The sequence below is a fragment of the Narcine bancroftii genome, chromosome 10 (genome assembly GCF_036971445.1).
Source record: "Narcine bancroftii isolate sNarBan1 chromosome 10, sNarBan1.hap1, whole genome shotgun sequence".
Classification (NCBI taxonomy): domain Eukaryota; kingdom Metazoa; phylum Chordata; class Chondrichthyes; order Torpediniformes; family Narcinidae; genus Narcine; species Narcine bancroftii.
The window spans coordinates 1982302-2006929 of NC_091478.1; the positions used below are offsets into that span (position 1 = coordinate 1982302).

Consider the following 24628-nt stretch of genomic DNA (forward strand, 5'->3'; position numbering starts at 1 on the left):
TCTGGGCCCCAATGTTGATGAGGAAGCACCGGCCGCTGACGGAGTCCCACAGGTAGAGGAGGCTGTGTCCTTGGCCAGCTGCCACAGCCATTAACAGTGGCCAGTCTGCTCGTCGAGCAGGGCTGAAGACACTCTCGAGCCTTGGCTCCCCAGCGCTGGTGGTAGAAGCAGAGGCCCGGAGCGGATGCCGTGCCCCTGGTTATGCTATTAGTGGCCCCTGCAGGGGCTGGGTGTTCTACTGCAGCGCCAGGGGTAGGCTTGTGCATTGTGACCTGCTGGGCTGCCGATCCCTCCGGGAATCGCTCAAGCCATAGCACTTGGGCCTTCTAAGTAACCTTCCTTGGGTCGGTAAAGCTCTCTTTGGCCAGTAACGGCCGGATGTCGTCGGGCAGATGGTTGAGGAAAATTCGCTCTAGTGGGCATTTGGTGTGATCACCCATGAGTGTGAGCATCTTGTCCATCAGCTCTACCAGGGACCTGTCCCCCAAGGCGTGGTGGTGCAGCATCCGAGCAGCACGCTGATGTCTGGATAGTCCGAGGGATCTGGTGAGCACTTGCTTGATGGTCCTGTATTTGTCTTCGGTGGGCATGTGCTGAATGAGGTGCAGCACACGTTTGGCGGTGGCCTGGTCCAAGGCGGCGACCACATGGTAGAATTTGGTCGTATCGGACGAAATCTGGCAAAAGTGAAACTGAGCCTCCGCGTGGCCGGACCAGGTCTCCGGCTCCTGAACCCAGAAGTCAGGCAGCTTGACGGCTATAGCACTGATCCCAGGTTCAGTCACGTTGGGTTCAAAAATGTTTGAACCAGTCGGGGTCACCAATTGTAGTGGCAGCTACACTGCTACTGAAAGTACACACAACCAGACGGGTTGAGCTCAGTGAGCAGAAAACTGGTTTATTGCTGGCTGCCGGGCTGGACATACTCCCAGCCCAGACCTGGCTGAGAACCGCGCTGGGGGGCGCTGACGTCACTCAGGTGTCATGTGGTCCCCCAGTGCAGGCTTCTGAGCCCGGTGTTGAGAAGAAGGGGAAACCTCCGACGGCGCCATTTTGGCCGGCTGCATCGCCACATGGATTACAAGCGGGGCCGGTTCACCTGCCTACTGGCATGCCGCTACAATCCCTTTATATGTATTACCTTTTTTTCCACTGGTGGAACGTTGTGTTTATTTAATTTAAACTCATTGTTTGGACATATATTTTACATACCTGTGTCGCTGCAGCTAACAAGGATTTTGTTTTATCTATACATTGAACCATAGAACCATAGAAAGTTACAGCATGGGAACAGGCCCCTTCGGCCCTTCTAGTCTCTGCCAAACTATTTTTTTTGCCAAGTCCCACTGATCTTCACCCAGTCCATAGCTCTCCACACCTTTCCCATCCTGTGCCTGACCAAATTCTTCTTAAATGTTAAAACTGAGCCCTCGTTTGGTACTTGTGCTGGCAGCTCGTTCCACACTCTGTGTGAAAATGTTCCCCCTCATGTCCCCCTAAACTTATCCCCTTTCACTCTTAACCCATCTTCTCAGTCTATGTCTATATATGACAATAATCTTATCAACATAATCACTACCTCTGTTGCTCAAGCACTCACTTATGCCTTTGCAAATATCCTCTTGATTGGCTTTACATAAACTTACACTTTTCACAAATCGTACTGGTCATTCCTGAGCTTTTTGATTATATTGGCTCCTGATCTAATAATGTTTCCATTTTAAAAATCCTCATTCCACTTTGCAAATTTCTCCATGGCTTCTCTCCTAATGTTGGTATCTTGCAATTAATCACTCCCATTGGTGGTCATGCTATAAGCTGCTTTATTCAAAACACTGGAATTCTCTCCCAAAACATCTCTGCTTCTATATCTTCCTCTTATTGGTTAAGAACTTCTTGAAACTTACCTCTGTGACCAAGCTTTTGAACCAAACTTCCTGTGAGTTAGTGGCAAATTATTTATAATCCTCCTGAAGCACCCTTGGATGTTTTCCATGTGCTAAACAAAGGAAGTTCTGGATCATTATCAAAGAGAGTGTTTAGATCCAAACAACATTTGGAACATGACAGTCAATAAACCAACATTTCCTACACAGCAATATCATATGTTCACAAATTCACTTCAATCCTGACTGTTTTGTGTAAATGTGTAGAATATTTGCAATGAAGATCATGGATCAGTTCAAAATAGGAATAAAAGTAAACAATCCCATGATGAACAAAAAAAAAATACCCTGGGAATTAAGTCGAAGGATATTATCAGAACATCCAGAAATATTTGTTGCAAGCAATTACTCCTCAACTATGCTCTGAGGTGCATGTATGTCGCCTAACAGATGCACCCCATAAAGTATTTGGTGATAGGATTGGGCTTATGTAGAACATAGTTATGAACGAGACAGGCGTATGGCTCATTCCTCTGCTGTAAAAGCTATGTAATTCCACATCAATTGCTAATAAATCCCAGAAATTATTCTGAACAAAATAATATATTGTTAAATTACTAAATTCTTGTTTAGTGGATTTTAAATGCAAGAAGCTTTCATCGCACTTTGAAGCTCATGTAGTATCAACTGTAGAAATTTGAAAATAAAATGCATTATTGCTGGTGAATGAACTCCTAATCATGGATTGTTTGAGCGACACAGCATGTAGCTGCAACCAATTCATTATGACAGCAAGAAAATCTGAAAAATTTAAAAAAACTCTCAAAATATAGATGTCAGTAGCAGGAAATAGGTATATTAAGAGTACTTTTGAGGATAGTTAACCATCAACCATTTTGATGTGGGACTGAAGTTGCCCAAAGGTAAAACCAGGCATGAGTAGCAATCACAAAACTAACCTAGCTAAGTTATTACAACAAACTGATAGCTTCATCATGACTTTTACTTGAACAAATTTTTATTTTTTGATATTTAAAAAATATTCAAATTCTTGAATGACCATGTTGGAATTTGAATGCACCTTCTTGGGATCACCAGTTCAATCAGATTTCCATAGTATTTTTATACTTCCAACCAGCCCTAAGCGGGTCAAAAAATTTAGTCCGAGACAGCACACGATTATGCAGTTATTATCAACATTTTAAATTGCTATTGGATACAATGGGTTCTCAGAAAGAAGTGGAATCAAATGTGACTGATTTCACCTTTTATTAATGATGGTGAGCTCTTAAAAACAAATTCTTAAAATAGCTCTCATTAAAATAGATGACAGACTTGAAGATATTTTGTTTTTTTTTCTAACAGACATGATAATATCTGAATTTACTAGAAACATTCATTAACTGTAACATACAACAGGCACTGCATGCTCTGCACAGATAACTGAAAACTGTCATCTCTAGCACACTTAGAGCTATAACCTTACACATGTGCTGTGGCATTTGAACAGTGAAGTAGTCCAATGACTGTGTGTAAGCATTATGGTTTAATGTATTAAAATGAGAAGATGCTATAGGTCTTACATTACCAGAATGATCAGTTCTTACATATAATAGCATATGAATATCTATGATAAAATGCAACAAAATCATGCATATTTCAGCATTTATTGTATGCCTAAATATTGACAATATATTTCTTCATACAAAATTAAAGAAGCAATATCCTTTTCATTCCACCTGAGGAAAATTTCTTTTTCATGATCTGTGAAATATTCTGGGCTAATCTATTATTGAATATTAGGAGAGCCACACATCATACTAAAGAAATCACTCCCGCAAGCCAATTAAAACAAAACTTTCATAAATATCTGACATAATGCAGGAATGTATTAATCTGATGACTTATTCCATGAAGCTTGTAAAAGGATAAACAGAATTACAAATTATAAGTTTATACTCTGAACAAATTGCACATTATACTTTTATTATTATAGGGGATTTTAAAAACATTAATATGCTACTTGTGCTACCCCCAAAGGGCTACTGCCTCTTTAATAGAATAGTAATACTCATCCTGCTTTTGGTTGTTTACTCAGAAGAAAACATTTACATTGATAGAAAAATAATCAAAAGCCTCAGCTTAATTATGGTAAATTTGCAGACTACTTTTTGATTAATGCTCACATTGTGGTGGCACAAATGAATCTTTTAGGTTGAAAATACAAATACATTATCTAATACCACTCTCATGGTACTTTGTATGTGCTGTACAAATATATATGTATACATAGAAATATGCAAATACAACCTGAAATCTACACAATGAATCATGGAAATGAAGACTGAAGCATTGTACAAAACTTATATATGGCATTTTGTTACTGTAATGGTTTACATTTGTAGCCATGAATCAAAACTACACAGTAGTTTCATTTTTCCAAGGGCCAGTCCTTATGTTTCCTGTATTGTCTGAAGTATATATCATGGCTTCCTGCAAATTTCCCTTAAGTATTCCATTTTGATTGGTTATACCTAGAGGACATGATTGTCTTCGTGACTGCATCTCAAAAGTGACACCTTGGTGCAAAGCCTCTGTGCTGACACCATTGTCTGCAGCTTTATTCCACCCATAGAGTACAGTGCTGGCATCACTGCTTTCTCGTTGGCAAACATTAGGACACTGATCATTTTTTGCACAAACTATTTGCCTCTGGATGGATGGGCCATCCTGGATACTGTGATGAATTTCCGTATGTGAACTGTAAACGCTTCCATCTATGCTGGAAGGAATATGATAGGCAAATTCTCTCTGAGCTGCGGACCTATTGTGCCGAACGAACTGTCGTGGTTTAGTTCGGCTTTTCTGACATCTGTGGATATGCATTGTTGGTCTGCAAGTTCCATCAGCATGTAAATGAATATGCCCGTCCTCATCAATGATTTGTTCATTGTGCATTTTAGCACAGCAGGGCGTAACTGGTGAAACACAATTGAAATGATTCTGCACTGCATGTACATTAGTTAATTTACAGAATCCAGAGACAGAATGATTACAGCTGGATGACGACTTACTGGGACAGGGAGAATCCAGGAGATATGGGACATGAAGCTGGGCATCACCGTTCATAGTTGTCTGGGGTCGAGCACTTGTCTGAACAACTAATGCATTCCTATTTGACTTGCAGCATGACCACCAACAGTGCCAGACATCATCACGTTTTGCACAGTGGTGAACCAGAATAAAAAGTCCCAAGGTGACTGAGACGGCTCCATATAGGCAACTAAAGATCATATCTAAGAAGTGTCCTTGTGAGACTGCAAGGGCTCCAAAGGTCCACATGGCAATAAACAGAAAGAGAGTGAACACTGAAGCACGAAGTTGGGCCTTAAATGAATGCTCATTCTCTAGCATCGAAGAAGAGATCATTGAACATGTGTGTGACACTGAGCTGGAGTCTGTTATGTGATTGGGGCCTACCTCTGTGCTGGACAGCCGCTGTTGTTCTTCAGTCATCTCCTTCAGCTCATATTTTTTCCCTGGGTGACGCTTTAGCTGTACCAGCGTACAAAGAAAATAGATGCAGCTAACTAGCACAATGAAAGCAGCCGGCCCATAAAATGTCCCAAGGCTAGGCTCCCATGCCATCCAGCAACTGGAGGAAGGAAACACATCAATAAGGAAAGTGACAAAAATAGACAAAACAACCAGCAGGTGGGATATTGACCCAAGAACTTATCTCCCAAATAATCCATTTCAAAATACATTTTAGAAGAAACTGTCGTCTAAAATCAAAAAAAAATCTGCATATGCTGAAAATCATGAATATCAATAAACAAGAAAATTCTGGAGCAAACTATGAGGTACTGGAGGGCAGAATCAGTGGAGAGTGAAACAGCTTTAACATTTAAATCAGAATTGGAAAGTGAGAAAACAAAAATGTTTTCAGTGGGAGACACAGTCTAAAGAAAAGAAATAGAGTGTCCACGATCAGGTCGAGTCCTTGAGAATCCACGCTGCACAAATGTTTTTGTTCTCTAATCTGTGACCTTGATGCTTGTGACCATTCACCCTAAGATTTTCTCCTTCTTTCCCCTTGTCTGCAACACACACATTTTCTCGCTTTTGATGAGAGACAATTTGCTCGATACTCTGTTTTCCTGTTATATCCTGGTTGTACCACTGGAGGTCTTAATAAACACTAAGTAAAGCTTGTAAGTTTGGCAGCACATATCTTTACTCACATTAGGTTACTGTTCATGTATTGCCTCTAATATACGCTGAGCTTGCTCACCACTCAAGTGTGATATGGCTCTTACAGTCTTGCAGCGTTCATGCTCCAGCATAAAATCGTCCCAAGTTTCCTCTGTATATAACACCCTCCTTCTTCACAGGTGCTTGCTGAGCTGCTGCCATATTGCCAGGATTTTCAGTATTTATTTAAAAAAATATTCATGGCTGACACATTTCACTGACATTTATGCTTACACTTTGGTTTTTTTTAAAAGACTCTGCTCACTCAAATGTTGGGGTTAAACTCAATTTGGGAATTAGCACAGAAGTCAAGATGTCAAATTTGCACACAACTTGAGACACCACTCAGAGATCTAATTTAATCTAATGAGGAAGATTTATGAGTTTACACACAACAGCAAAGGTCAATTTTGTACCCAACAATTATGTAACATTAGGTACTACAGTTAGAGTTAATAATTGCATACCATCAAGAAAATTATGGTATCAATGGGCCAGAATGTTCAGAAAAATCTGTAGACATTTGCTGGCTAACTGTAGTGTTTGTGGCAGGATTTTCCAGAATTTTTGTTCCTAGACACCCCACATGAAGGCTGATTATGTGTTGGAAATCAGATTTGCATGTGACTTCTTTTTTTTGCTCATGGAGCCTATTGAGTTGGTGTGTTTTTCATGTGGCTATGTGAAGGGTCTGAAATATTTTGTATGAGGACCCTCAGCTTCACGCAAGCGTAGTCCTGTGCATTCACACTCATTTAAAATTTTTTAGATCTTCTTTGTTTTATTTTACTTCAATATGTATGTCTATTTTTGATTAATTACAACACATAAATTCATTTGTTTCTTAATTTAAACATTATTTTTCAACTTTCTCAAAACATCTCTGATCAGCAGAGATATTTAGAAGAAATAAAAAAGCAATCCAACACTGGTCATCACTCAAAGTCCGCTGCACCTCCCTGAAGAGATGGCAGAAACACCACCGGTGTGTGGTATGCATATGCAGTGTGTTCATGGCTCTTGTTTGGACAGTGACTGCAAAGCACAGATGGGCTCATTTTGTTTATCACACAATATAATCTTGGATTTGAGGATATAGAAATCTAGGTTTTACATTTTAAAATATAATTACATGAAAGTATGATTAAAAAGAAAAATGAAGGAAAGGTGTACATGTTTATAGTGACTTCAGATAGGTGAGATCCATATAAACACTGCAAAGCTACTTACTATGGTGTATTGTCTTCACTTCCATAATTGTTGATGTTCGTTGCAGCTGTGATCCCACAAATTATGAATGGAATGCCTCCTCCAATCAGATAAGACCTGGAAAAGATTGGCAGGTGAATTAAAAAGACTTAATTATAATTAAGAAAGTAAAACATGGTTTGGTAAAACCACTGTTATCCAGAATTCAAACAACCGGTAGCCTCAAGCAACTGGCAAAACAAAATCTTAGAACATAAACACTTAAAAAATACAGAAATTTAAAATTGCTGTGCCTTGTCGTTAGTTCGCCAATCACGCAACAGGGAGTCTCAAGCAAATGGAAAATTCACTTATCTAGCATCTACCAATACCCATTGGTGCCACATATCAGGGGTTTTTACTGTATATTCATATATGGCATTGACAAATTACAATAAAATACAGAATAGATTTGTATCAGCTTTTGGAAAGTCTGAGAAGATACTACTGTAAGACAGCTGGTGATGTCTAGTAAGTAAAAGAACATTGGCCACCGGGGGGACTTACATTGCAAGGGTGTATACATTGCAAATTGCCTGGATCCCCATAGAAGTTAATAGGGTTATTTCTCAAGCTTTGTCGGCAGGAGCTTTTAACTGCAGATAAGGACATTTATAATAGGTACTTATTTCAGACTTAAGTGGAGCATGTGGCTTCAAACTGATGTTTGAGGCAGATGTGCCATGATTGGAAATGGAGAGCATCATTTTTATGCATTTGTTAGGAATATTTTTTATTTAAAAAATGATAAGTTCAAGCAGTTTTAAGTTTTATTTGGTGCAACAATAAAGGAATGTTCTTCAGCTCCACCTCTTTTCTCCTTTGAAGCAACTACAGAAACACATCAGCACATTAAAAGTATTCCTGCACAGATTTAAAAATATAAAATATATTGAACATCATATTATCATATCAAATGTTCATCCAAATCAAATTCCTCCAAAATAGGCCTCTGGTTTTCATTTGGCACCAAAGTTATCAGTCCTTAATTAAAATGGCTGGAAATGTATACATAAATATTTAGGAAACATTCCAGAGCTCTTCATTAAAAATATGATTTTTGCATATATTTCAGAGAACAATTACAGAATTAAGCTATGGGTCTTTGAAATAATTTGACAAGTATTGATGTAAGGATGCAAGCAGCACACACGCAGACAACAGTTGTTACAGGGTTATGTTATATTTTATCTGCATTTTTATATTCTATCTTTTAATGGGTTACTTTGTGTGTTGGACAGGGAAAGACACACACATTTTGAAACTAAGATGCAAAGGCACCCACGTTCAGAGCCAAAGAACCACTGTTATCGATCCATTGAAAATGTGAAACAATGGAATGTTTACTAAGAGAGGCACCTTTTCAAACAAAAATGATAGCTGCTGTTGACTCATGTTTTTGAAGAATGTAAGTAAAAACCATGTATTGGTCAAACAAAGCATGAGATTAAAGACTGTAATGGATAAATATTGGGAGGAATTTGGTAAGATTAATGGGTTACATACATACATTTTAAAACAGATCTTATTTGAAAGACTGAAGAATTCATATTCAATAACATTGCAGGATCTCTGGAGAATGTGAAGCACATTTCACAAGTAGGTGCTAATTGAAATGATGTCATGAAATGAATGGACTGGAGACACTCTGGCTGTTGGAAGCTCTTTTCAAGGGTTTTGACAGAGTGCACAGAAAGGTCACTTCTAGGTTTTGCTTATCCAAGACAACATCTTGACCAAGGAGAAGAACTCCTGTTGTTTGCAGAAGAAGGTGGGGGTTTTGCAAGTGAGAGAGTCACATGGGTTTTCTGGCAGTTGGCAGTTGGCAGTTGGAGAGAGAGGGAGAGAGACAAGTTAACAAGCTCTCTCAGTTAGTGTGTGTGACACTGAAAGCAGCTGAACAGTGCAAGCCAAGAGAAGCTTATTGGAACTGAAGAAAAAGCTCCAGAGAGGCGGATGGCTGGAAGTGCTATCTGTCTGATGTTTCTTTTGGAATAAGAGGAACAGAAGGGGCTCTGTGTTGGTCTGAAAGAAAGAGGTTACTACCTGGAAAACCCTGATCGGGCAAGTTTCATCAGCGAGACACTGAGGTGACTAATGGTGGTGCCTCAGTTGTGGAAATCCTGGAACAACAAATATCTCTCTGCAAACCCTACAAGAACTTTCCTGAGCAGTAAACATTTACCTTTCGACCACCAAAGCCTGGTGAACTTTATACATGTTAAATTCTGTGCACAGTATAAGAATTGCCTGCAACCTGAGAACTTGGAAGAAGGAGAAGTGAGATTGAACTGAGAACCAAATAACTTTTCTTAAATTTACACACACATTACATACACGTGCCCTTAGAATAAGAGGGGGGTTAATTTAGGTTAGTTAAGTATAGAGGTAAGTTAAAGTTTGATTCTGTTTTCATGTTTAAAGTTGATTAAAAATAACTTTTGTTTTAAAAAACACTTGTCTTGGTGAATGTCTATTGCTGCTGGGTTTTGGGGTCCTTTGGGCTCATAACAAGACAATTCAAAAAGCAACTTGAAATTCATCAACCAGATTGATCTGAAGACAGGAATGCAGTGACATTCTGTGAGATGGACACTGCTGTTGTGTTCTCCTTACTGGGGGAAACAATGATTTGCTGTGGCTATTGTAATGCCCACTTATGACTGACCCACATCTGGGTAAAGAAATCAAGATCATTCTTGCATTTGGATTATGACCATTTTGATGGTTATTTCATCTAAAACCTTTGCCTAAGTCTTTGAAAGCATCTTGGAGATCATATGCTTTGTAACCCCTATGCAAGAAAGGAGGTTGTTGAAGAACAATCATTTGTATGAAGAAACATTTCTCCAAAAGCATCTCAACAAGAATTCATGAGTTTTGAAAAGTCTGATGACTCAGTGTCTCACCTACTTCATAATTACTTCTGAACAACAGTTTAAAGATTCAGAGTTTTAATACAAGATCTCGAAGACTGAATTTTGAATGTGATATTTCAGAATCGTGCCTAACCTGTAATGGTTTGGGTAATCTATACACACATAGCTGGGGTTAACTTTAGAATTAAGATATTATATTTTTAATTGTTATTAATAAAAATAATTGGTTTGAAGATATAATTGTCTTGGTGAATTTCTATTGCTGCTGGTCTATGACATAACATGGTGAATTGGTACAGAAATTTTCCTTTGCCCCATGTAAACATGGGAGAGCAATAGTTATGTAACTTAAGTAGAAGGCAGATGTGTGGAGAAAGGAGTTTGAAGCTAACCGTGGAAACCAGCAAATTTAAATTCATGCAATTAATTAAATCTTGGATTTGAGGTAAAAAAGCAGTGACGGTAATGGTAACCATGAAACCACTCGGCTGTTGTAAGAGCCCATCTGGTTCATGAATGTCCTTCAAGAAATGAAATCTGCCATTCTTATTGGGTCTGTACAATATGTGATTCCAGACTCATCAATGCTGTTGAATCTAAAATGTCTCCTCACTTTTGGAGCAACTAGGAATGGACGAGATAGGCAGACAATGTAAATGACATCCAAGTAAAAAAATTAAAAATAAAGCAGAAATCGGAAACAACTGCACTGGGAGATCTTGATCATAAAGTAAGCAGAGGTAGCACATATAAACCATTATATAATTTTTCCTTTTACAAGGATTTCACAGTGTTGACAAGTATACATGACAAAATTTCAAAAGATTTAAATTTATTTTAACTCCCCACAATTTTAATTTGATGAGATTACAAATCCCTTATTTGAAAATGCTAATCAATTGTGGCCATGATTAAATGGATAAGTGGGTCCCCAAGCAATTAAATGCATTTTTTTCACAAGACTCGTGATTCAATCAATTTATAATGTTATCTGAAATTATATTGCTTCTCTGCACCATGGAATCAAATCTAGCTGATTTACCAGACATCCTTGAGCACCATTTGAAAGTCAATTAGCATCAAGATGTCCTTCTTCATTTCACAAAAAGAGCTCCATTATTTATCTGAAATCACATATCTGTCTTTTTATTGAGTATTTTGGAAATTTTCAATCCAAAAGTTCAATAGTGTATTCAAAAATAAATATGAAGTTAAATTATGACATTAATCAAACAAACAGGCAAACGGTGAGTGATTTGTAAAAGAAACCTGCTTAAATACCAGAAAGATTCACAATATATTTCAGACTTAGATTTTCAAGTCTACTCTGCAAAAGTGTTTCTGTGACTCTTTGCAACAAGTTACTAGATATAATTGTGAGTCAGTCACGGCTTTTATGCTGCAACTCTATTGTTGTTATATTTCTCCTCAATTTTTTGCTTCTTTCTGTGAGTGCAGGTTCATAATAGATAACAAGGGTCCCTTTTCTTTTTACTTGATAGATATTGGTAAAAATACTATCTATTTCAACAAAGAAGCAGCCCAAGGCCATTTTATAGCTTCATCGAGAACGTTGCAAGATGGATACAGGATATTTGGTGGAAGTGTATAGTACAATTAATTATTGCTGAACAGGTGGATCAGAGCACATATAAAATGCATCCATTCAACTATAATTAATGTCATATTTAATATCCTTGGGGGTTATAACTTTTCCAGCTGCAAGTCTAACCATGGGAATTACACCACCATGGTCAGGACAACAAAGAACTCTATCCAAAGTCAATGAGGCTAATTCCATCTCTATCTACAGTTGATAATAAGGATTCAGTGGACTCTGCTAGGACCATTAATGATGTGAACGAACATTGTCTGAACATGTTGCATATGAAACAGTTAACCTGCGATAGGTGGAAGAGAAGCTCATTTGTCAGATACATATTTTCCTCATATTGTGTCCTGATCAATAGTCTCACCAGCAGATTACTCACTTGGGATGTTGTGTACAGGTCTGCTCTTCCTATCTCGTGAAGGATATATTTGGAATAGAGGGGGCAGAACAAAAGATTGATTTCTGAAATGAGGGGATTGTCCTTTGAGGAGTGATTAATTAAATGGGGCCTTTTCTGTCTACTTTAGAAGTGACCGAGATAATTTCAGTGAAACAAAACATTTTAATAGAATGCACAAATGTGTTGGAGAAACTCAGCAGGTCTTGCAGCATGTATAGGAAGTAAAGAGTAACCAATGTTGCATGGCCTGAGCACTTCGTCAAGGTATGAGTAAAATGTAGGCAGGCATTTGAATAAAAAGCTGGTGGGTGGAGAGGAAAGGAGGTAGGAAGGGGTAGGGAGAGGAGCACAGGGTAACAGCTAAGTTGAACTTCATTCTTCTGCACTATGAAACATGAGGAGCAGCACTAGTTGAATAAGAGAGTACAAGAAGATGTAATGTATAGGCACCATGCTTATCTATAATTGAACTGCCAATCCACAGACCTGTGGATGTGCTAAAAAGTAAATGCACCATGCAATAAGCATAGCTAAATAATTACCAAACTAACAGATCAGAACAGATCTCTGCAGACCTACCTATCACAGTGAAATATCAGGACTGTCATGAAAAACCCTTTAACTACAGTATTTAGATGATATTCAATCGGCTTGTTGCTTTCCCAGACGACACATTCATTTGATTATTCTAATAGTCGATCCTTCCATTACCAAGGCACAATGGAATCCTGACTACATAAACAATTTCCTCAAATTTGCTGGGTCTAAATACTGGAAATTTTTACCCAAAAATATTGTGGCAGTATGTTCACAACATTGACTACAACTGTTCAAGTACCATTACTTTCCAATAGGAAATTAAGGATGGGTAATAAATGATGGATTTGTCAGTGATTCCCATATCGTGTAAAAAAGTAAAAACGACCAGTTCCGGAGCCACTTTAGTCTCTGGCAGCCCATTTCTTTCATTGCAACTTGAAACAAGTGCATTCTCAAAAGATACCAAAATGTATTTGGGGCACTTGACTGACCAGGGAATTTGTCATAACGTATAAATCAGGTTATTCAGAAAGTAATACTGCCTGATATTAAATCAGTGACTTCCATTAAAATGAAAACGTGAAATTAGTAAGCACAAATGTTATTGGATGGAGCACAAGGACAGGAAAAACATGGCGCCAGCAACCCATGGCAACTTTGGTGGGCTGCAGAACATCTGTTAAATAAATACTAATCTTCCCAGCTGCTTTCATTACAATCAACTGCATGCTTGTGTTTTCAGGATCAACCAACTACTGAACACAGTTAATGATTTACAAATCTCCAAGATCACAGGTGAGTCAGGAACAGGGTGGAAGGCAGAGGTCTTAAAGGGATAGGCCACCACCAAGGCCAAGGTCAGAGGTGGAGTGAGGGCCGGGATCCAAACAAGACTGAAGCGCAGGAGTCTGATTTCTCCCCTACTCTCCATATTACTGGTGAATGTCCAGTCACTGGAGAATAAAACTGATGACCTGAGGGCAAGGCTCCTCTATCAGAGACTGGTAAGACAAATCTCAGTTGTTTGGTGCACCTGGCTAGCAGAGAACACACCAGACACTGCTATCCGACCAAATGGCCTTACTATCCATTGACTGGATCGGAACTCAGATTCTGGAAAAGGGACAGGAGGCGGTGAAGGCTTTGTCGTTAATACTGCCTTAGAGCAAATCTTGATTAGATTCAGACCTTTCTATCTACTCCAAGAGTTCTCATCTGTGATTCTCACCAGAGTTTACATCCCTCCCAATGCTGATTACAAGCAGGCACTTGCAGAGTTGCATGTGGTCAGGAAACAAGAGATAGCCCAGCCCCACGGACTACAATTCTTACTCAGTAACTTTAACCAGGCCTGTTTCAAGAAAACCCTGCCCAATTACCACCAGCATGTAACCTGCTGTACCAGAGGTCCTAGCACACTCGATCACTGCAACACCCAGATAAGGAAGGCCAACTCTTCTTTCCTGAGTCTGCACTTTGGCAAATCTGATCACCTGGGTGTGCTCCTCCTTCCTTCATACAGACAGAGCCTTAAAAGAGAAGCTCTGGAGATCAGGACCATAGAAAGTGGTCACAGGAGGCTGAAGAATGGTTACAGGACTTGCTCGAGTCAGCGGATTGGGTGGTGTTCAAGAACTCTGCTGAGAATCTGAACGATTACACCGAGGCTCTCACACACTTGATCAAAACAGCTGTGGGTGAGTGTGTCCCATCAAATCATTCAGGGTTTTCCCCAACCAGAAGCCCTGGATGAACAATGAAATCCAGGACATGCTGAGAGCCAGATCACAGGCATTTATGTCCAGAAATCCAGATCAATACAGAAGCAGATATGACATGCAAAAATCTATCTCCCAGGCAAAGTGGAGATTCAAGATGAAAATGGAAATAACGAGGGACACCGACAGCTGTGGGAGGGCCTGAACGCCATAACCTGCTGCAAAACCAAATCTGGTAAAGTAGTTGACAGCAAAGCTTCACTCCCAGAGGAACTCAACACCTTCTATGCCCAACTTAACAACAGTAACAGTGAAGAACCACCCCTCCACACCCCATGTCCTCTGATAATCCCATCCTGTCCATATCTGAGGATGATGTGTGCACTGCCATCAGAAGAATGAATGCGAGGAAACCGTTCAGCCTGGATGGAGATCTGTGCTGATCAATTTACCAAGGTATTCATGGATATCTTCAATATCTCACTCCAGCAGGGCGAGGTACCCACTTATTTCAAACAGGTGTCAATCATACCAGTGCCCAAGAAGAGTTTAGTAACCTGCCTTAACAACTATCAACCAGTTGCACTTACATCAACAGTGATGAAGTGTTTATGAAAGGCTGGTGTTAAAGCATATCAGCACTGGTCTGAGCAGTGACATGGATACGTTCCAGTACACCTATCATATCAACATGTCTACGGCAGATGTTATCTCACTGGAACACCTGGATAGTAAATATGCATTCATCAGGATGCTCTTTAACGACTGCAGTTGGCATTTAACACATCATCCTCTCAAAATTGATCAGGAAACTCCAAAACCTGGAACTCAACAACCCACTGAGTAATTGGATTGTGGATTTCTTTACCTCCAGATCATAATCAGTGAGGATTGGTAAGAACATCTCCACAATCTCCAGTAGTGGAGCACCACAGGGCTGCGTTCTTAGCCTTCTGCTCTACTCACTTTATACCTACAACTGTGTGGCTTAGTATGACAATAACTCCATCTAAAAATTTGCCGACGATACCACAGTAGTGGGTTGTATAAAGAAAGATGATATCTCAGCATACAGGAGGGAGATTGAAAACTTGGCTGAATGGTTCACCAAGAACAACCTTACACTCAATGTCTCCAAAACTAGGAGCTGATTGTTGACTTCAGGAAGGGAAAGCCAGAGGTATACAATCCAGTGATCGTTGGAGAATCAGAGTTGGAGAAGGTGAGCAAATTTAAATTCTTGGGAGTTACAATCTTGGAGGATCTTTCCTGGAACCTACATATTAACGGCATTGCAAAGAAAGCATGTTAATGCCTCTACTTTCTCAGGAGTTTGTGGAGGTTTGCTTTGGCGTCAGAAACCCTGGCAAATTTCTCCAGATAGGTGATGGGAAGTATGCTGACCAGCTGCATCCCATGGTCAGGTAAGGGGATACCAATATCCCTGTCCATAAAGGCCACCAAAAAGTCATGGACAGAGCCAGGACATCACAGGCAAACCGTCTTGTCAAGAACATCTTACAGGGAACTCTGCTGTCAGAGAGCAGCAGCAATTATCAAGGATCCACACCACCCAGCACATGCTCTGTTCTTGCTACTGCCATCAGGAAAGAACTCTAGGTGTCACAAGACTCGGCCCACCAGGTTCAGGAACAGCTGCTCCCCCTCCACCATCAGACTCCTCAATGATAGACTCAATCACTTTATTGATTTTTAAAAATTCTCTCTGTATTGCACAATTTGTTTATATTCATACACTGTGTACAGTTTTTTTAAACACTATCTTTTCTTTGGCTTGGCTGCGTGGACGAAGATTTATGGAGGGGTATGTCCACGTCTGCTGCAGGCTCGTTGGTGACTGACAAGTCTGATGCGGGACAGGCAGGCACGGTTGCAGCGGTTGCAAGGGAAAATTGGTTGGTTGGGGTTGGGTGTTGGGTTTTTCCTCCTTTGTCTTTTGTCAGTGAGATGGGTTCTGCGGTCTTCTTCAAAGGAGGTTGCTGCCCGCCGAACTGTGAGGCGCCAAGATGCACGGTTGGAGGCGATATCAGCCCACTGGCGGTGGTCAATGTTGTAGGCACCAAGAGATTTCTTTAAGCAGTCCTTGTACCTCTTCCTTGGTGCACCTCTGTCTCGGTGGCCAGTGGAGAGCTCACCATAGAACACGATCTTGGGAAGGCGATGGTCCTCCACTCTGGAGACATGACCCACCCAGCACAGTTGGGTCTTCAGCAGCATGGATTCGATGCTTGCGGACTCTGCCAGCTCGAGTACTTCGATGTTGATGGTGAAGTCATTCCAATGAATGTTGAGGATGGAGCGGAGACAGCGCTGATGGAAGCGTTCTAGGAGCCGTAGGTGATGCCGGTAGAGGACCCATGATTTGGAGCCGAACAGGAGCGTGGGTATGACAACGGCTCTGTACACGCTGATCTTTGTGTGTTTCTTCAGGTGATTGTTTTTCCAGACTCTTTTGTGTAGTCTTCCAAAGGCGTTATTTGCCTTGGCGAGTCTGTTGTCTATCTCTCTGCCTCACCCACAAAAAAAGAATCTCAGGGTTGTATGTGATGACAAGTATGTACTCCGATAATAAATCTGAAATCTAAACATGGTGGAAAACTAGCATGTAGCATTAATTAGCAGGTAAGGATATGGTATTAACTGTGAAGAAAATGCTAACGGTGGTGAGTACATTGGCAGGGGATTGTGGGATAGGATGCAGGTGAAAAGTTGGGGTTCCAATGTCCCCATAGGAGGGATTAGTGTGGGTGTGATGCACTGCAGTGTGAACAAACAAGCTCAAACTACAAAGGCTGTACTACAGGCTTTAATTAGCTTAAAACATGCACATAAGTTTCAGTATCCCTTCTGGTTCCATGTGCTCTACTGCCCAAGGGCTGGCGTGAGTCTTTATACGGAGCCGGTGATTGGCAGGGAGTAGGTGAAGCCAGCCTCCAAGGTTACCTTCCTGCAGGTACTGTAGGCTGCCTCCTGCAGTTGGCAGTGCAGGAGTGCAGACAGATGCAGGCAGTCACAGACAGTCCAGTGGTTGTATCACCACACTAGGTGAAATGAGAAACACATAGCTGATTGACGAAGAAGGTGTGCTTGTAGAGCAGAAGGGAAATTGATTTAAGGAAGACCAAGGATTTCTGAAGAACTTGGGGAGTAGGAAGAGGTGTTGAAGGACATTTGGCAAAAAAAGTTGATCAATTCTAAAATATAAATTAGGCAATTGACATTACTTTCTTTGGTGCCTTTCCTCTTTACTTAAATAAATGGATTCACAGTTCCTTGGCCAAACTCAACTTAGCAAATGATGGGTACTGCCCAAAATAGCTTTGGAATTTGTCACTTGTGTTCCAGGAGGTGCCTAATATCTTGGCAAAATCAGGAATGCTCAGCCAACAAGTAAGTTTGTTCTCTCTTTGTTCATGCAAGAGAGTCAAACTTGCTGGTTAACTCCAGGGTTTAGAGAACAACTAGTGGCATTTCCAGTAAACTCCAGTTCATCATCAAATTAGTTTGTAAGTCAGAAATAAACACAAATAGTATGTGGGAACGGGTCACCAAAACAGCAGTGACGGGAGGAGAAGGAGCAGACTGCATGGACTCAGTGAATGAGTCTGTTCAGCAATCCTAGTTCTGCTCAGCTCGATCCAGTCCCTCATTGTGGCAGCTTGGGAGGATGGGTGTGGGCTGGGGGGAAGGGGAATTGAGAGGAAAGGCAGATGGAAATGTCTCACTCCCACCCAGCAGAAAATGCCTGCAGTCCTGCAGTTGCTGGCAAATCCATCACCATCCAACCTCATGTTTGTTCATAGGCAAAGAAGGATGAGAAGTGTCTTAATAGAGGCCTACAAGATTATGACAGGCATAGATAAGGTAGACAGCCAGCACCTTTTTCTCAGGGCAGGAGTAGCAAATACCAGTGGATATCTGTACAAAGTGAAGGGAGGAAAGTTTAGCTATTTAGGGGAGATATCAGTGATAGGTTTTTTCACTGAGTTGTGGGCTCCTAGATAGCATTGCCGGGGTGAAGGTGGAGGTTGGAACATTAGGGGCATTTAAGGGATACTTAGGCACATGGATGAAAGAAAAATGGAGGGTTATGAGGTAGGGAGGGCTTTTTATTTAGGTATACAGTAAAACCCCTGGTGTCCAGTATCTATGGGGATTGGTAGATTGGCAAACTGATCGCCAGGGGAAACAATTTTAAACTTTTGTATTTTTTACCTATTTATCTTCCACAATTGTTTTGCTGGTTACTTGAATTCCGGATAAAAGAAATTTTACTGTATATAGGTTGGCACAACATTATGGACCAAAGGGCTTGTACTGTGCTGTATGTTTCATGCAGGCATTTTCAGTCTAGGGTGGATCTGTATGGGGTCAACTTCTTACAATTTTCCAGGCAAGCATAAGTTCCATTAGGATGTATTGTATACATTGTGTACCCCTTTTTATTACACAGGTGTGGCATATTGTTTCTACCAAAAGCTAATTCATGATCTTCTTCACCAAAATGAACAAAAATATTTAGGCTGCCATTATTTACATTCCCCTTCTTTAATTTTTTTAAAAAAATTACTTTTTCACTCTTTAGTATTGCAATTGATGACATCTTCAAGAAGTCTCAGATTTCCAAATGTACATTAATTTCTTTTCAGGAATGGTCTTTTCTATTTGAAATTTTGGTTAAAAATTCACCATGTTTACACTTATTCCCTTCGTTTATCACCATAGGGCAAATCTAAACAAAGATACACTTCCTGTTACTGTAAAAACACAAAACTGGAGAAACTCAGCAGTTCAAACAGTGTTCTTTATGTAGCAAAGATTAAGATACATAACCAATGTTTCGGGCTGAGTCCTTCATCAAGGCTCAAGCCTGAAATATTTACATAAACTACTGTTGAGTTTCTCCAGCTTTGTGTTTTTACTTCAATCACGATGTTTGTAGACTCTCATGTTTTACTCCTCTTGCTATTGTTCATTGGAGAGACCATAGATCTGACCGACATCTCTGTTCCTGTCTTTTGGAATCAAGAATTAGCACATTCCTTTGGCTAATGATCCATTCCTTGCTTTGCAACCATATTTATTTATGTATGCAGAATAATTAATTTGCCAGATAATACAATATTGTTAACTTTTAATTCACAGCCTCTGGCATTTGCATCCATATATTTAAAGTCACCTTGAATTTCAAATAGTTTACTTTGACCTTACCTGTCAAAACACAAAAAAAAATTGAATTTTAGCTTGATTTTTTTCAGACAACTGGAAAGACATAATGGCCTCAATTTTCTGACTGTAACGATGATTATAACCCTTTGCAGATTGGTTGCTTACTGACAGTTTTCCATTCAGAAAAATTGGGTCAATGTACATTCTGTGAGGAATGCATCAAATCAAGGTATGAGTTAACTTGGTCGCTAACTGCAGAAATGATCGTGATACATTTTAATTAGTAAAACTGGATTACTTCCAATTTGGTAATATGGATTATAATAAGAGATTAACTATTTTGAAAGTCTCTGTCTCAATTTTGGTGTGGATTTAAGGACAGATTCAGGAAAAGTGTATTTCCTGGAGTTATTGGACTCTTCAATGGTCTTTGTCTTCGTAAAAGATTATGCCCTTATAATATTTTAACTGTATTTTTCTTTATACACTTTATCTTTGTAACATTACCCTGAACTGATTTAATGCAACACTACATTCTGCATTTTAGTTTTATTATTAGATTACCTGCTGTATTTAATAATGAGCTGACTTGCCTAGATAACATGCAAACCAAGGCACATGACAATAAACAATTCCTGTCAGGAATTCTGGTCATGAGAAATCTCTACACTAGAATTACACTAGAACACAAGAACCTTAAAAACTATAACATCAAGCAAATTTAGATTTTGGACTCATCCAGAATAATATGGAAAGAGAGTTTATTAATTTTTGTAAAGGGGTTTCTGCATTCAGAGACAAACTTCCTTTATCAGAAATGGAACAAAATAATGTGATAAGTTTTATCTAAACACTAACCAGTTTTTCATCATATTCAGTTTAGCTCAGGTATTTGAAACATGCAACAATGAGAATCTCTAAATCAGTGAAGTAGCTGGAAAATATTTACCAGTGTTCTCTCTAGTTTTCTTGTCAATAGCCATTTATCAAAACAATTATGACACAGGTTTGTTGAATTGAAATGTTAACTCTGCACAGTTGTTGCCTGATCTGCTGAACACTTTCTTGATTTTCTGTATTTATTTCAGTTTTAAGCATCTTCATTATTTTAAATGAATGCCACTGGTAACTTAGATTATGTTACTTTCATGCTCCGGTTTGGCCAAAAGCCATATCAAGTAAATTCAAGAGGGATCACCTCTGAGAGGTAATAATGTGTACAGAAACTATTGAGTGAAAAAAGGCACTGGGAATGGGATGGTAATTAGAAAAAAAGAGAGTGGAGAGGTTTTTTTCCCAAAGATCTTGAAAGAAATAAAATGGTTTCACAGGATGGTGGAGGAATGCAGAATGGAACACTGTCGCAAAATTATCTCAAACAATGGCTGGGAAGAGAATAAAGAGTCATTTCAGTATGTATAAATGGGGTGAATGAGCAAAAGATTGATAAAGGCACATGAGGGAGAAAGGGAATGAAGGGAACTCATTGAATAAAGTTTGGCTTCTTAGAAATGGAAGAATGAGAAAGCACAAATGGTAGAAAATGGCAGCACCATCAGGGCTTACTGGTCAGGGAATCGGGAAGCACAGCAGAACTGGTATTATGGAAGGAATTTGTCATTTTACTTCCAAAGTGATCCGAGAGCAGTAAGTATTCATTGGTTGAAATTCCCTTTTTCCAAAGGTGATCCTGGTAAACCCAAGATGTCACATTTCTACATGGTAGCATTTCTTGACATGTGGTTTTTCGGTCACTGCCCTCTCCCCATTAATGATATAACGGCACTTTGTGAAAATCAGTTTTCTTGACCTTGAAAGAAATATAAATTTGCCGAGATAATTACAGTGGTGTCATCAATCTCCTCTTCATGGAGAATTTGAATTGGATTAAATATCTTAATAAAGAATAGGAATACATGAAAAGGATGCTTTCACATTGTATGATTCAATTCACTCTAAAAACAGTGCATTTGCTGCGGTGAGTTCTGATGGTGTATCCAGAAGAGTGAATAAAGAATATAAATCACTGCAAAACTTACAATGAAAAATATTATCTAAATTTTACAGAATTACTTTGAATGATCTTAATAATTCCTCAAAGATTTTAATTGTCCTGTAGTGGCTCCATCATTGGGACATAGTCAAGCAAATACTTTGGGAACAGTAACTCTCAAATATATCATGTGATTGTAATTAGTTAATTTAATTCTCCCTAAGCTTCTCTACTGATATCTATTTTGCTTTACAGCAAGAAAAAAAGATAAAAGCTCCCAAATTAGAAAATTATAAAGGACAAAGGGATAGAATTAAACTCAAATTAGGTTAAATGTTGAATGACTACCAATGATCTAAAATAGAAGGGCAGCAAATGGGTTTAATATTATAATCTTTTGTCTTTCAAGATATTTGGTGCATTTATTGCAAGAATATGGGAAGTACATATTTAGCTGTCAAAATAAATACTAGAGCTTTGGCATAGCATATTATAATTACTATATATACTAAAAATAAAGATGAGATTGAATTGAACTTATTGCCTATTCCCTCCATATTGTTGCATCTAGAATATCAGGTGGTACATGATTTCAGAATTTCAAAGGAACTGCTATAATGGTGTCCCACAGACAGTGAGACTGCTGAATGACTGATGATTGCTCCAAGAAGCAATTATTTATTTTAAATATATGTGTACTGTACTTGTCTATATGTATGTTTTGTCTGTATGTGTGTTGCACTGTTCATTGATGAATGCTGTTTTGTCAGTTGAATTGGTACAATTGGATGATAAATTAACTTGAAATCGTCAAATTACTATTATATAACAAACTGAATATCAATGAGGTTGTAGTTAACATTGGGAGACCACAGAGCTGGAAACTGGATCAAATCTTATGAGCATTCTTCAAATAAAACAGCATTTATTGCAGTACAGAAATCCACAGAATCTGGTGGGACTATAAATCAATTTCAGTTTTGGTAATCGACTGATCCGCTGAAATTTAAAATAAATCAATAAGTAGATGCCAGTGAAACCCACTGGGATTCAGAAAAAAAACTGTAATTGCTAAGGCACATCTATATAAATAAGAATTGCATCAAAAATCTCAGTGAATTAAGACAGAAAAATGTTCAAAAATAGGGAACATTCAGTAGACACAGAGAATGAACAAGTGCAGTAAAGTAAATTTATGGATCCTTTCTGCACTGGAAAAAGATCTTTAATTTTGATGATTCAAATTCAACACCTTTTACAAATTATAGCATCACAACAACTTGAAGATATTTATGCTGCAGCAGGAGAAACACATTGATGGATCAAAAATAATCAAATGAAAGGTGAAAAACACACATCTACAAATTAAGCAACATCCTTTCAGATGTCAAGTTTTCCATTAACTGCATTTATTTTCTGGAAACATTCCACTATACATTACCAGTAGAAATAGTTTTAGCTTTTCAGTGGAATATGATTTAGTTATTCCTTACCTCAACATTGGTTGTTGAGAATGTGACGGTTGGTCAGCATTATGATACTGAGGCACCTTCTTGGTCACTTGCTTGTAAATATTTCTGGCAGTGACACAAATCCAGAAAATTGTAGAAAGAGTGGAGTAGTGTAAAACAATCCCAACCTAAAACATAAATATATCTACATTATACAATCAATGGAGAAAACAGAGCAACATATTCAAACAACTCTGTCATCTATAATGTAATCTCTGTAGGTTTATGCAGTAGATTTCTCATTTTGTTTGTTATCAGAGGGCATCAGAATGTAAAGCCATATCTAATCCCTGATTCCCATGAGAGGAGATGAATAGCTGTATAAACAAATCGATGTGTTTAATTCAAATTGGAATGGAATAAAACATTGTTTTAGGTTTTCAGTTCATATAACCAGCTTCACCACCATTTCTACTGTGTATGATTTTGTTATCAAATGGATGAGAAAATAAAAACATCTGTAGAAAACATTTTGTGTGGTTTCTAATATATTAGAATTAAAATTAACAGCAGATCTTTGGCAGTCAAATTTATATTCACAAACCTGAACTACCATGCCTAATGGAACAAACCATGCAGGGAATATGTATATGCTGCATCCTGTCTAACATGGGAGTTCCCATGCATCTTTTTAATAAGGCAGAAGGTCTTCCCATCTCTTAAGGGGGTATATCTGAAACCCAGTATTCCCAGTTAGGCAAAGTGCACAGCCTCCAGAAGGCAAGCAGCTAATAAATTACTTGGCATCCTCTGAAAATAATAATTAATACACATATTCAAATTATTAGCTTTGAGCTTAAGATCACTGAGAGAAGCATTGAGGATATTTCTCCAGGGAGGATGAGGTAGCTCCCTCCAAATATTGATGTTGCTTGAGTTATCAACAGTTTAATTGTCTTGTAATAGCCTGCTATTTCCATTGTCCTACCACATATCACAAACATTCCTGTGAAGTGAATTTTGGAGAGCACAGCCAAACTTGTGGTGATAGTCAGACTATTTCTGTCCTTATTAAATGGTGAAGCAGACTTCAGGGGCAGAGTGATCTAGTTCTGACCCTAATTTGTATACTTGTATGATTCCAGCATAACTGCTGGGTTGCATTCTGAGCTTTATTTGAGCATGTTTGCAATTCAGCCAGAGAGCTTTTGTTGAAAACTATAGCTTTATAACTAGCATTGTTATGAGCCCAAAGGACCCCAAACCCCAGCAGCAACAGATATTCATCAAGACAGATGTTTACTCAAACAAAAGTTTCTTTTAATTATCTTTAAACATGAAAACAGGATCAAACTTTAACTTATTACTATTAACTTAACTTAACCACCTTCTAATTCTAAGCGCATGTGTATGTCATGTGTGTGTAAATTCAGAAAAGTTATTTGATTCACAGTCCA

General features: G+C 38.9%; 1 protein-coding gene across 21 annotated transcripts in view; it reads right to left on the reverse strand.

Annotated features, from left to right (window-relative positions):
- Window positions 1-2886: 2886 nt before the first annotated feature.
- The window catches only part of LOC138744075 (adhesion G protein-coupled receptor A1), a 558919-nt gene continuing 537177 nt past the window's right edge, over window positions 2887-24628 (reverse strand). For all 21 annotated transcript variants that reach the window (XM_069899580.1, XM_069899579.1, XM_069899578.1 and 18 more), the window contains 3 exons: window positions 23214-23359; window positions 7371-7466; window positions 2887-5541 (listed from right to left, as the gene is read on the reverse strand). In XM_069899580.1, the coding sequence (XP_069755681.1) occupies window positions 4305-5541; window positions 7371-7466; window positions 23214-23359 (1479 nt within the window). In that variant the 3' untranslated portion in view covers window positions 2887-4304. The remainder of the gene's footprint in view (window positions 5542-7370; window positions 7467-23213; window positions 23360-24628) is intronic.